Below are 13,317 nucleotides of genomic sequence, written 5' to 3' on the forward strand. Positions count from 1 at the left end.
CTTGCCATTGACTGTAAGGCTGGGCCCTGCTGCCTCCAGGCCTGGTTGACAGACCTGTCTTTGCAGGTTTCTACCCACGAGACCAGAACAGAAAAGGACATGGAGGTCATCGACCTCTCGCCCCAGACCTGGGAGTCTGGGCATCATGCCACCAACATTGACCAGAGCAGGCTGGAGGTGAGATGGGAGCAGACAGTCCCCACACCCAAGGCTCTAGGCAGTCATGGGGGCTCCAGGACACAGAAGCTGCCTGAGCTGCACACCAGGTGCCCTCCTGGGAACTCGTGCTGTTGGTGCTCAGTCCCAGCAGAGGTGTCCAGGCCCCAGCCCCAGCCACGACGCCCACCACCCAGCCCCAGCCCTGACCAGGCGCAGTGTTTGACAGAATAGCAGAAAAGAGACTTTGTCATGATTCCCCTTCACGTTCTTTCATGGTGGTCTTTGCTTTTGTTATGTGTGTGTTTGTTTACTCTACCTGCCATCAGGTGCTTCCCAATGCCAGGAGTCCCACCTGAGGTCAGCTAGATTGTGCCTCCGCACCATCTCTGTCCTTACTCATCATCAGGTTTCCTGGGTTGTTTTTACATAGAAAGGGTGAGGGGATGAGACTGTGATGCATGTTTCTCAGCATCCTGCCATCTCACAGAGCTCATCACTAGTACCCTCCAGGTCAGGTGACAGGGCTGCGTCACTTCATAGGATAGGACAGGGACAGGGGTTCAGCCTCTTACTCCCTCGGGCCTTGGTGGGAATCCTTCCTCTTTCCATTTCAACAGGATTGAAGGGAACATCCCTGAATATCCTAATGTTTCCAGCTCACCCAGAATAGACTCCTGGGAATGGGACAGCCTGGGCAAAGGTTACGCATGTATAAAGTTTAAATGGCTGGGGCCAGAATACTTGAAGGAGTTAAAGACCAAAAACCAGGCTGCTTCCCTGCCATCTGACAACCTTGTGTGTGACAAGGTTTGAAACTCTTGTCTGGGATATGAAGTCGTATGTGCAATTTCTCCAGTGAAAAGGGGATCTACCATGAACATTTCAAGGCCATTTACAATTTCTCTTCACTGCGGCATCAGCTCTTATCCTTGGTCAAGCCAGGGTCTTTTTTCCCATTCAGAAATTTTCAGGTGTTTACCCATATGCAGAATGAGGGATCACCATAGAATGAGCTGGTAGTTGCTAAGGGCAGGGAGAGGGAAGAAGAGATGTGATGTGGGAGCATATTTGGGACTTGGAGTAGTCACATGTGATACTGCAGGGACAGATGCTGGACATTATATATCCTGCCATAACCCATTGAACAGACTGGCAGAAAGTGTGAACTACAATGTAAACTGATCCACGTGGTGCAGCAGTGCTCAAAAATGTATCCAACTGAAAGCAGGAGGAGTGCATCCAGTATCCATGTGGAATCTAAGCCCCCACTTGACATAGATGTGCAATGGACACAACCAATCCAATGTCCACAGAGAAAATGTGGCATTGGTTTGGGAAGGGTGACCATGGTGGCTGCTGGGTGCGGGGAATGGGAGGAAGAGATGACATGGGGAGGCATTTTTGGGACATGGAGTTGTCCTGGGTGGTGCTTCACGGACAACTATGGGGCATTGTAGATCCCCCCAGGGCCCACTGGATGGAACGTGGGAGAGTGTGGGCTATGATGTGGACCATTGACTATGGGGTGTAGGGATGCTCAGAGATGTACTTACCAGGTGCAATGGATGTGTCATGATGATGGGAGAGAGTGTTGCTGTGGGGGGAGTGGGGGGGTGGGGGTGGTGGGGTTGAATGGGACCTCATATTTTTTTAATGTAATATTTTTTTTAAAAATAAAAGAAAAAAAATGTATCCATCAAATGCAATGGCTGTGCCACAGTGATGAAAGAGGTTGTTGACGTGGGAAGAGTGGGTTAAGGGGGGTAGGGGTTATAGGAGAACCTCTTATATTTTTTTTAATGTAACATTTTTAAAAAATAAACATCCTAGAAAAAAACTCTCTAAAAGCAAAAGGAAGAAGAGAAGGTTTCCTGCTTTGTAATCGAATGCACGCACCCAGGGTGGGACTCCCTGAGATCTTGAGGTTTCCTTATCTGACCTCCATCCCCAACCCTCCTGGTAGACAGAGAAACTCTGACTGCGTGTTCCTATTTTGTCCCTGACGTCTACATACCAGTGGGAAAATGAGCCTCCAGAGACCATGGAGGAGACCAGCCCAGAACTGATGTTGCCCAGGGAGAGAAGGCAGGAGGAGCGTGGCCAGCTTCTGGGGAAATTTGGATGTTTCCCCTGCAGGCCGCAGGCCTTGTCTGTCACCAGGTGAGCACCCTGCCCCACCAGGCCCTACTCCACCAGACTTTAGCATGTTTCTTGGGGTGTCACTTCAACGCCCTGAACCTCAAGTGGCTCACTGGGAGACTAGGGCTTGAGAGGACCCAGCTAACAGGGTTATTGTGTGGAATAAACGAGATATGCCATGAGAAGTGCGGACACGGTGCTAACCAGTGCAATGTGCTGCTGGGGGACTGGAGATCTGGAGACATCTTCTCACTTTTCCTCCCTCATGGGGAAGCACAGGACTCGGCCCTCACAGACGCTTTGTCCGTGAACTGTCGTATGTTCTTTCTGTCCAGATGTTGGAGATGTCATCCACTGTCAAGATCTGAAGTCTAGTCAGAGCAGATTTTGCAGCGGGCTGGCAGGAGTGCTCCATGCCCACTCTGACTTCTAGGAAGGTGCTGGTGGGACTCAACAAAATATACCCAGGTGTCTTTGTGTGCAGGTCTATTTCTGTATTTAGCCTAGTTGCAGGAATAAAGAAGAAAAATCTCTGGCTATCGGGCTTCCATTCCACTCAGAAAATCAGACAGTGACTCTAGACCTCATGAGCAGGAAGGGTTCAGAGGGAAATGACATCCTCATGTCACCCCGTAGGTGTGAAAGAAACATCCGTGTCGTGGATGGGAATAGAAGAGGCCTGACACAAGTAAAAATGTGAGTGGACACTAGGTTACAAAGAAAAGGTTCCTCAAGCTTCATTGGAATGAAAACGGTGGGGTGTGGGTAGTGGTGGGAGTGGCACTTCAGGTCACTAGGCCCCCATATCTAATGCTTCCCACCTTCCCTGCCTCACCCCGTCATGGTTCAACTTGCCCCATTCCTGAATTAACCCAGGATACCTGGTCCAGGACAGGAGACGTGGGGAGCAGCCTGTTCCCCATTGGGCTGCGTCATCAGTCAAGGATACTCCCCTACAGGCAGGGGTGGCTCGGCTGTGCCCGTGCCTCCAGGAGGACAGTGTAGGGGTGAGAGCCTCACACGCACACAGGGAACGACGCACCCGCACTTGCATGAGCCTCAGCTTGAGGGGCAGTGAGGGCCCTGGGAAGTCTCCGTAGAAGGTCCACAAGCCACCAGGTCTTTAGGGAGCGCCTACTCGTGAATGCTCAGCCCACTCAGCAGAGGAGACGCAGGCCATCGCTACCCAGCTGGAACCGAGATTCCTGTGGTTCATGTAGGGAGAGAGGCAGATAGGTGTAAAGGACCCCTGAAGAAGGAGAGACTTGTGAAGATGATGGGGCACGAACACCCAGTGGTTTAATCTTTTCTCAAGTCCCCTCTCTCTTAACATTCATGCACTGAAAGGACAATGAGGGAGGAATGGGCTGTGGGGTGGGGACAAGAGGGCAGGCAGGGACTGTCACAGGAGCTGTCCACCCACACATACAGGAGTGCTTTTGAAAGGGACAGTGTTGAAAAAGGCCCGACTTCTGATCTGCTGCCCACCATTATCTCTGCAGTGAAATCTCCTGCTTCCGGGGCGCCTGGCTGGAACGCTGCACAGCAGACACCTTTCCCATCGCGGTCTCTACCATCCTCAGCGCTGTGGTTTGCAGAATAGACGTGAACATCGTGGGGTCAGGTGGGCAGTGCCAGGCCCAAATTTCACACGTGCAGCTTGAGACTGTGTATCAGGGTCATTGCTTGTGAGGGTGATTGAGGACCTGGGGGGCACCTGGGCGGGAGGCTTCAGGGCTGCTGAGGGGAAAGAAGAACCTCAGAAGAGTCACCTAGTCGTCCTCTGTAAGGGAGAGTTTCCTCTGGGGGTGGGGGCCTTTCCCTCTGAAAGGCTTGGGGACAGTTTGTGCCATTCGGCACCCGGCATGGCAGTCATGATGCTGAACACTGCTTCTCTTCCAGCTCCAAGGTCAGGTCCAGCGGCCACAGCCTGGCCAGCTCTCCCTCCTGCTCATTCCACTCTTGAGATGTTTGAAGGAAAAACCGCAGGGCCACATGTGAGGCTGGGCTCAGTGCCCGCACCGGCTCCATCGTCACCCGGCACAGAACGGTCACCTGAGGAGGTCGCGCCTGCCCAGGCAGCACAGGAGGCTGAAGCTCCACTTCCGCAGTGTGGGCCCGAGGGAGGACAGGAGGCTTCTCTTCCTTCCCTCGAGACTGCCTCCGGGGTTTTTCTCTTAACTTTTTTGATTGTGTATTTATTTTATGGATATTTTTATTTCCTAGTTTGTTATAAATATTAAATATTTGTTATCATTACTCCTTTGTAGTGTGTTCATCAGTGTCTTAGGCAGATTTACTGCTGCTCCAACATCCGTCACTGTCTTTGAGAAATTCTCTTTACGCCAAACATGAACCCCTCCCTACCTGGCAGCCACACTCCTTTCTTACATCCTTCAGACCACGGGAGCCACGGATACACTGCTGCTGTGTCACTGTTTCCTGGGCTCTGGCATGAGCAGGTGGACAATCTCAGCTCCTGGCCCAGAGTCAGGCTTGACCAGGGGAACGTTACCCACTTTTGACATACGGGTGCGGCGCAGCTCAGGCATGTTAAGGGACTTGCCCAAATTGCCCCCCCTGAAACATCAGGCAGCAAGGACAGAACCCAGAACAGGACTCACAGCAGAGCAGGGGTCTGAAGTCTGAGTCACCCATTTTGTGCCTCGACCCTCTGTTCTTCTGCCCCTGCCAGTGTCTCAGCCCCACATACCTTTTCGAGTTCTGGCCACTTCTATCCAGGAGATGCTTTTGGCTTGTTCTACAGGATATGGTTAGAATTGAACGCATGGAGAAGCGCAGCCTTGTGGCCTACTGGAAATTGTCCACATGATCCACCCCACCGTGTGGGGCACTTGTCATCCATGAAAATGGAGGGACAGGTAGGGAGAGGTCTTGGAAATTCTGAGAATGACAGAGGAGAATACCCTGTATTTCAAGGCATTCCCTGGGCATGAACATCACAGAAAAGGATGCTGGAGGGAGGCTGTAAGAGGAGTGTGGAAGGATATAGGGAATTGCTCAGGACTCAAAAGGAAACTGGGATTCCCATGCCTGGGCAAGGTCAAACCATGGCCTTATGAGAGCTTCTACAATTCTAATTGAGTATATCCTCACCTCCTCTTGACACTTTAAGACATCTTCCTCCTCATATTCAGTTTCATCAAAATATATTTTTCTCTACAAATGATTTTTATTCTTCATTTAATTGGAGAAGTTACGTGTCCTGCACACTTTCACTTTGGCCTAGACTGAAAGGAAGCTCAAAGATACATTTTCTCTGTTCTTGCTAAAAAGTTCCTCCCTACATTTCTTGGAATATTTATTTTATCTTCATTTCTTTTAAGAATTCCCAACCTATATTTTATTTTACTTGACCATTCGTTTCTAGAGGTGTTTAAAGTTTTAGGGGCTTAAACTCTATAGTAAGGGATGAAGATGGAGCACTTGGCTCCGAGCAGTGATTCTGAGTCCCACCCTTGAGCTGGATTCTATTGCCCAAAGCTGGGGGACTTGAGGGCTGAGATTACTGCTCATCTACAGAACGGGGAAAAGCAGTGGACCAGGCAGGGCTCTCTGACAACAAGAATTGCCTCTGCACTCCACACAAGCCATGGGGATTGCCTCTTGCCGTGGCCGTCTCTTCCCCTGTTATACCAGCTGGAATGTGGGAGGGTGGTGGGGGTGAGTGGGAGGGGGCCAGGGGTTCCCTGCTCCTTGCCTTCTGGCCCTAAGCTACCTGCCGGCACCCAGAGGTGGTGGGTGGTTGGCGGGACAGGAAAAGCTGCAGCAACTCCAGGAAAACACCTTGTCAGGGACCATCTGCTGCAAACTGCTCTAGGTAGGAATGAATCCCAGATCCTGGTCCCTCCTAGATACATCCGGATGTGCTAGGTCTGCCTGGTCCATTTCAATGGACTCTAACCACAAACCTGCTGATGAGCCGGGCATTTCGTGGTCCTTGTGGGGTCAAGGAATGCAAAGTTTGGGGTGTGTAGCAGTTTAATATTGTTCATGAATTCCAAAAAGAGATATTTCATTATATTTGTGAACTGGTCTTTTCCTCTGGGCATATTATATTATACTGGACTCCGTTGTTTCACTTTCACTTGAATTAATAATGATTAGGCTTTGATGGGGCCACATAGGCAGGTTGCTGTGTCCCCAACCACCAAGGGGGTGAGGACTCAGAAAAAAGCACTGTGGAGAAGGCAGTTTGGAGTTGTTGAACTGTAGCCTGAGAAAGTAAGTGCACAGGAGAAGAGCACAGGGGAATGCAGACAGCTCTGTAGACACCGCAGAGGCCCTGGGGAAAGAGATGAGCCTAATAGCCTGTGGTTGCAGCTGACAGTGAGGAGAAATGAGCCCTTGGGAGAGACGCGAGCCTTATGCAGCTGACAACTTAGATTGAAAGGAGCTGAGACCACAACGCCTAAGGAGAAGGAAGACTGGCCCTTGTAGGTGCTGCCCACTCTCCTGCTCCAACACGTGGCCAGTGATTCTGAGCAGAAAGTGTCTCTTATGGAACTTTGAGTTCAGATTAAGTTAATGAGATGTGTAGGGAGTAGGGTCACAATAGCTGAGTAAAATAACTAGAGTGAAAGATAAAAGTAACAGTTCAAATTGTAAGGGAAGAAATTAAGGCACAGATAACTTCATCTCAGTGTTATTGGTAATAGTGAAAAATTTGAAATAAGTATTGCTCAATAAGGGAATGGCAAAATAACCAATGGTATAATATAATGGAAAAAATGCAGCTATTAAATGATCCTTGTGATAATCATAATGCAAATAAATTGGCATAAAACCTGCTTATCATTGTGAGAAGTGAAAATTCAGGGAGTCCTTTATATAGTTTTTCCATTAAAAAATTTATTGGAGTATATCACTCACACATAAACATACATAAACCATAAGTGTATAGTGATAGTTGTGAACTTACAAAACAAACACACATAGCATCGTACAGGTCTCTCATAACTCACCTACCACCAATAGCTTGCATTGTTGTTAAACATTTTTCACTAATGAGTAAAGAACAATGTCAATATATTTCTACTAAAGAACAGTATGTTCCCCCAACCCACCCTATTATTATTATCTTTATATCATTTATACATGAACATACATAAACAGTAAGTGTAGAGTAAACTTATGGACTCACAAAGCAAACATGCCTAATACTATACAGAGATCCCTTCATCAGCCCCCACCGACACCTCGCAGTGTGCTGAGACACTTGCTATAGATTATGAAGGAATATTGTCAAAATCTTACTAGTAACTATAGTCCTTATCTCACATTTGGTGTATTTTCCCCCCACCCTATTAGTATTTTTTAATATTTTTTATGACAGAAGTTGTAAACTTATACAACCATCATGCACGTGTGCAGAATTCCCAAACGACATACATCTATTAACACACCTCACTGTGGTGGAACATTCATTACAGATAAAATAATATCATCGGTTTGTTACCACATCCACAGTGTGTGGCACAGATTCTCCGCACTGCCCCATTATCAACACAATACATCTTTGGCATAGATGCAAACATATTACATTAACACTGCTAACCACACTTCCAGAGGTCACTCCAGTTGTATTTTCCCATGCTTTGCCCCATTCCCACCACCCTGCAGTAGTGGTGTACATTTGCTGTAGTTCACAAAGGACACTTTTGCATCTGTAACATCAACCACAATTCTCATCCGCTTTGGAGTTTACTGTGCTATTCACTTCCTAGATTATTCTCTAGCATTTTGTCAATTGGCATTTATATCCCTAGACTACCATTTTCAGCCACATCCCCATTTATAAACTAGCTGTCACTCACTATTTGTTACCATCCAGTCTATACATCTCCACACTTTTACATTAAGGCTAGTGAAAACTTCTTTATACATTAAACATCAGTAGTCCATCTCAGTCCTCCTCTTATCTCTGTAAGAATCCACCACCTATCACGGGACTTGAAGGTATTTTCCAACAATTCTTTCTAGAAGCTTTATGGTTCTTGCTTTGATGTTTATGTTTTTGATGCATTTTGAGTTAGCTTTTAGATAAGGTGTGTCATAGGGGCCCTCCTTCCTTCTTTTGGCTATGGATATCCAGTTCTTTTAGCACCATTTGTTGAATGGACTGTTCTGCCCGAGCTGTGTGAGTTTGACAGGCTATAATACACGTCTGGGACAACTTCCTGGCTATGTGACCCTGGGCAAGTGACTTGGCCTCTCTGGGCCTCTGCTACCTCGGGGAGGTAATGGGGCACCTGTGTCGCAGGTGTCGTGAGGACGAGCTGTGTGATCCCATGTAAAGCCGTGTGCTCAGCGCCAGGCTCGCGGTGAGTGCGAAATCCACCTGAGCGCGTGTGGTTATTGCGGCTGCTGCCGTGACTGCAGGGAGAGGTCTGAGGGCACTGGCCGGGCCCCGTGTGGGTGGTGGGTGCAGGACGAGCCTGGCCGTCTCAGGAGGCGGGATAAGGGTGGAAATAAGGAATCCAGATGAAACAAGTAAAGAAGCGGCGAGGAGAATTGCCAGCCCCTGAGAACCTCCTGAGAGTTGGGGGGAGGCGCCAGGGTCCCCATCCTGGGGGGAGCACCCTTCTCCTTAGAGGGGAATGGAGAGGGGTCCCAGGAAGGCAGGAGGCTCAGGGTCACCCAGGCGTCCAGCCAGAAGTGGCCGAGGCAGCGTTCCCTCCTCCTCCGTCCGGAGCCCCTGGGGTCTCCAAGACTGGGGGTCCTCCACCTCGAGCCTCAGGGATCCCTTCCCCACTCAGCAGCTCCCCGGGGGCTCAGGGCTGGCCCCCCGCCTCATCCAGCCGACGCGCCCTGAACGCCTTCCTCCCCCAGCCCCGGGTCCCCGCGTCCCCGCTGCCACCGGGTGGATGGAGCAATGCCAGCGGGCGGGCGAGCATCTTCCAGCGCCTGCCAAGCACCATTCATCCACGTCCCCTCACGTTCCTCCCGCACGCGCCGCCTCGTCATTTCGCAGCGGACACCGTGACCCTGCCTTTGAACTTGTCATGCTGCAGCGCAGAACCGGAGTCACCCTGAGAGCACAGCACGGCTCACCTCCCCCTCACCTTTGTCCCAGAAGCCGGGCCTGGTGCTCAGACTGAAACTGAAACACGAGCGATGGTGCTGGCTTCCAGCGCCTTCCAGTGACTGCTTTGCACGCAGAGCTTCCAGGCAGGGGCCGCTCCTCCCCGTTTCCTAGGGGAGGGAAACGAGGCCGGGGGGGCTGGGGACTTGCCTGTAGTGCAGGAGCCCGGCCATCCTGGGATGGTGCAGCTATGGAGATAGGTGAGGTCACGCAGGACTCCTGGTCTCCTTTGGGAATTCTTCCCGTGAAAAGCCTCTGCTTTGCAGTGGGCATGTTTGCTTGCCAAAAACCTTTTCTTTGCGCAGCTCTGCCACCCAACCCCGTAGAAACTATGCTACGTGCCTGAGGGACTCAGCCTGCTCCCTTCCAGGCTCCACACTGTGGCTAAAGCCCGACGGTCACAGAGCACCCCAAGCCATTGTTAACGGTTCAGGGATAGCACAGGACCCAAGCCAGGCCCATCAGAATCCGTCCTGAAATTTGTCCTGGTGAGCCTAGAGCCCCTGGCGGCCTTCTTGTCACCACAAGGAGAAAATGTGCCTGGGAATAAAGTCCGGCAGAGGCAAGGGGAGGTGACAGATGGAGAGAAGGAGAAAGCAAGCCCTGGATCCAACCACACCTGAAACCCTCGGGCCACCCAGCTGACGTGAAACAATAAATTCTTTTTTCATTTCTGCAAAAGCTAGATTGGATTGGATTATTTATTCATCACTTTTAGCTGAGCACAGCCCTGGCTGTTGCAAGGTCTAGAACTTCAATCATGTTTAGTTAGACATTTAACAAATCACCTTTGTGGGGGAAAAAATTATGAAGGAAAAGTGGGAAATCCTGTTTGAAGTAGTCAGTTCATTAATTCATCAAACAAATCCTTCCGTGGTAGACACTGTGTGCAGGCAGGTGCTCTCCCCAGGGACACAGAAGCCCAAACAGAAGATCCCTGCCCTCCCGGAGCGCGTGAGCTGGTGAAGGTGCCCGTCTCGTCGAGGATTTGCACATTTGAACTTGAGCTTGCCTTAGGCCTATAATTATCAGAACAGTATGACAAAAAAGAAAATGAACAACAACAAAAAATTAACAACTGTCTGAGCTCTGAGCCAGAGGCGGGCGCCTCGTGGCCTCTGGTCAGATGCAGCCCCCGCAGGACAGAGGCCTGGGCCCTGGGGCTCCCCCTGCAGAGGCAGGGCCCGAGGAGGGGACTTTAACTGAAAATGGGACACCAGGGGCGACACGGGACTGGGGGTAAGACCCTCCCACCCCGCCCCCCGGCCGTGTGGACCCTCGGTTGCGTCCCTCTCCTCTGGAAGCCTCAGTGTCCTTTTCTGGAAAATGGGGACAAGGAATCCTTCCCAGGGTCTCGAGAGGATGCGCGTCGATAGGGAATGATGGGAGTTCATCTTATCAGAGCTTCGTCTCCTCACGGGGGTGGGAGGGGGGAATTTCAGGAAGGCCGTGAAGGTGAAATGTCCTTGTCTGAAAAGCTCATCCGGCTCTCACGAGTCTCACAGACCTAAATGGCCAAGGAGCAAGGAGGAGGGGCCCTTTCCACGAGGGCAGGGGCGGGCGAGGGCCGTGGGGCAGAGGGCCTGGCCGCAGCGCCGCTCCGTGGGAGCATGTCCCTGCCTCGCCCCAGCCCCTTTCCCCCAATTTGTTAATGTGTCCAACTAAAAAAAAAAAAAAGCAAGCATCAGCCTACCGCTACTCGCCCACCAGGAGACTTCGCTCAAAAGGAGAAGCAGCAGCAAGAGCCCAAGAGCCGGCGAGGACGGGGAGGATGGGATCCTCGCGCTGCGGGGAGTGGAAGGCGCCGCGCTGTGGGGAACAGGCTGGCGGCGCCTCCCGAGCTGGAACAGCAGCTCCCGGCCCAGCCAGCGGCTCCACTCCCGCCTCGCGCCCCAAGAGAAAGGAAAACCTGGGACCACAAATATCCTTGTCTGCGATTGTTCCCAGCAGCATCGCTCACAACAGCCCAGAGTGGAAACACGCCAACGGGGCCCACCGGGGAACGGCCACGAGTGCTCTGTCCCCGCAGGGAACAGTGTTCAGCCACAGAAGGGAAAGGCTGAGCCCTGCCACCACTGGGTGAGGCTCAGACACACGACGCTCCGTGAGAGAGGCCAGTCGCAAAGGCTGCGTATGATTCCATTTGTCTGAAAAGCCCAGAAGAAGCAAAAATGGGGAGACAGAGCGTCGCTGCCGGGGCCTGGGGGCTGGACGGTGAGGCGTGATTGCTCCTGGGTCCGGGTTTTGGGGAAGGGGAGAGGAAAACGTTCTAAAACGGGCTGTGGTGACGCTTGCACAACTCTCCCAAAACCATTGACATGTGCTTTCAAAGGATGAACTGTCTGTGATGGGTTCTACCTCAGGAAAGCCATTAGAAACAAAAACTAAAGGCGTCGGCTGACAGAGCGCTCCCGTGGGTCAGTGTCAACCGCAGGCCACATTTCTCGGTCCCCGGAGGTTGTTCTCAGTCGCCCAGAACATTGAGCTCCCGGGAACATCCGGTTCCTGCAGACCACGAGGGACTGTCCCGGAAAGCAGAATTCCCCCGTGGGGCCGGTGGCGATGGAGAAATGCCTCTGGGCTGCAGGTTCTTTTAAAAAGAAACAATTACACGCAAGCAAAGAAAGGCCCTCTTCGTCATTTGTAGCCCCAGTCGAGAAGGAAATAGACCAGGGGAGCCTGGGTTCAGGTCAGCGCCAGGGCCCTGCGGCCCGGGCTGTGGAAGTTTCCAGAATCTCGTGTATGCATGGCCAGTGGGGCTGCACCTCTGTGGCGTGAAGGGAGGAAAGGGATGGAAGCTTTGTGAGCCTCAGAACAACCGCCGTGGTCCTGGCGGGCCTCTTGTCCTGTGGAACCTCTGCCCGGAGCACCTGAAGGAAAAAACCCCTTGATGGGCAGCCCAGGATGGAGGGCCTGGAAAAGGCGCCGAGAGGAAGTGTGGGCTTTTCTGGGGGCAGGGTAGGGGCCCTCAGAGTCAGACGGGGTCTGTGGAGAGAAGGCAGGGGGTTGGGAGAAATCAGTCAAGGCCGTGAAAATCCTGTGTGGCCTGAGAAGTCAAAAAGACAAAGGCAAGACAGCCTTCCCGCTGGCCCTGCATCCTGGCGCGCTGTGACTGGTTACCACTCCTTCAGTCATCAAACGCCGGCTGAGGGCCTACTCTGCGCCAGCACCGTGCCCGGTGCTGAGAGACAGGCTCGGCCTGCCCTCGTGGAGAGACCCACGATGGGCCCGTCAGCACCACGTCACGAGGGGACACTCTCAGGGAAATCAAGGCAAGCTGGGAAGCCGTGGCTAGTCAAGGATGGTATTCAGATGGGGGCTCAGGTCTGGCCTCTCGGGGGGTGACGCTTCCCCTGAGACACGTTTGGGACAGTAGAACTGCACAGGTATCATCAGCTGAGGGCCAAGGGCCTGGAGTGACAGGGGCAGGTGGCTGGGGCCAAGGGAGGGCAGGAGTGAGTGGAGGTCGGTGAGGTCAGGCGGGGCCCCGGGGCCAGGCCGGGCAGGACGTCGACTTCCCTCCGAGGGAGGTGGGAGCCGTGGAGAGCTCTGGGCAGAGGCGGCCCTGATCGACCAAGGTCCTAACAGGACCTCCCTGGCCCAAGGTGGAGGGTGGGGGTGGGGGTGGGGCAAGGAAAAAGGAAGCCAGAAAAGCCACGAGGAGGCGACTGCAGCAGGCCAGGTGGGAGGTGGCAGTGGCTGGTGGTGGTGGTGGGAGAGGAGGGGACAAGTGCTCGGTGTATTCTCTCTGTTGCACAACGAGCCTGCTGACCAGGACGTTGTACAAATCCTTTACCTGCCATGTACACGTTCTACAGAGACAGATTCCAATAGCACATACGTATTATATATGCATATTAGATTTGACATACGTTTAGATTCTATATATACATATTCTACATATACATTTTATG

General features: G+C 52.0%; 1 protein-coding gene across 11 annotated transcripts in view; it reads left to right on the forward strand.

The window, feature by feature from the left end:
- The window catches only part of LOC105745314 (uncharacterized), a 79,785-nt gene extending 75,228 nt beyond the window's left edge, over window positions 1-4,557 (forward strand). For 9 of the 11 annotated variants that reach the window (XR_011647315.1, XM_058286939.2, XM_071211650.1 and 6 more), the window contains 5 exons: window positions 67-177; window positions 2,177-2,319; window positions 2,935-2,994; window positions 3,801-3,922; window positions 4,201-4,557. Coding sequence is in view for 8 of the 11 variants with exons in the window: in XM_058286939.2 (XP_058142922.1) it covers window positions 67-177; window positions 2,177-2,319; window positions 2,935-2,994; window positions 3,801-3,922; window positions 4,201-4,541 (777 nt within the window). In the remaining 3 variants the exon portion in view is untranslated. Of the gene's footprint in view, window positions 1-66; window positions 178-2,122; window positions 2,320-2,934; window positions 2,995-3,800; window positions 3,923-4,200 lie in introns of all 11 variants that reach the window. The other 2 variants (XR_011647316.1, XR_011647317.1) reach the window with 2 other exon arrangements.
- The last annotated feature ends 8,760 nt before the right edge of the window (window positions 4,558-13,317 follow it).

This window comes from Dasypus novemcinctus, chromosome 24 (genome assembly GCF_030445035.2).
Source record: "Dasypus novemcinctus isolate mDasNov1 chromosome 24, mDasNov1.1.hap2, whole genome shotgun sequence".
In the NCBI taxonomy this organism is placed as follows: domain Eukaryota; kingdom Metazoa; phylum Chordata; class Mammalia; order Cingulata; family Dasypodidae; genus Dasypus; species Dasypus novemcinctus.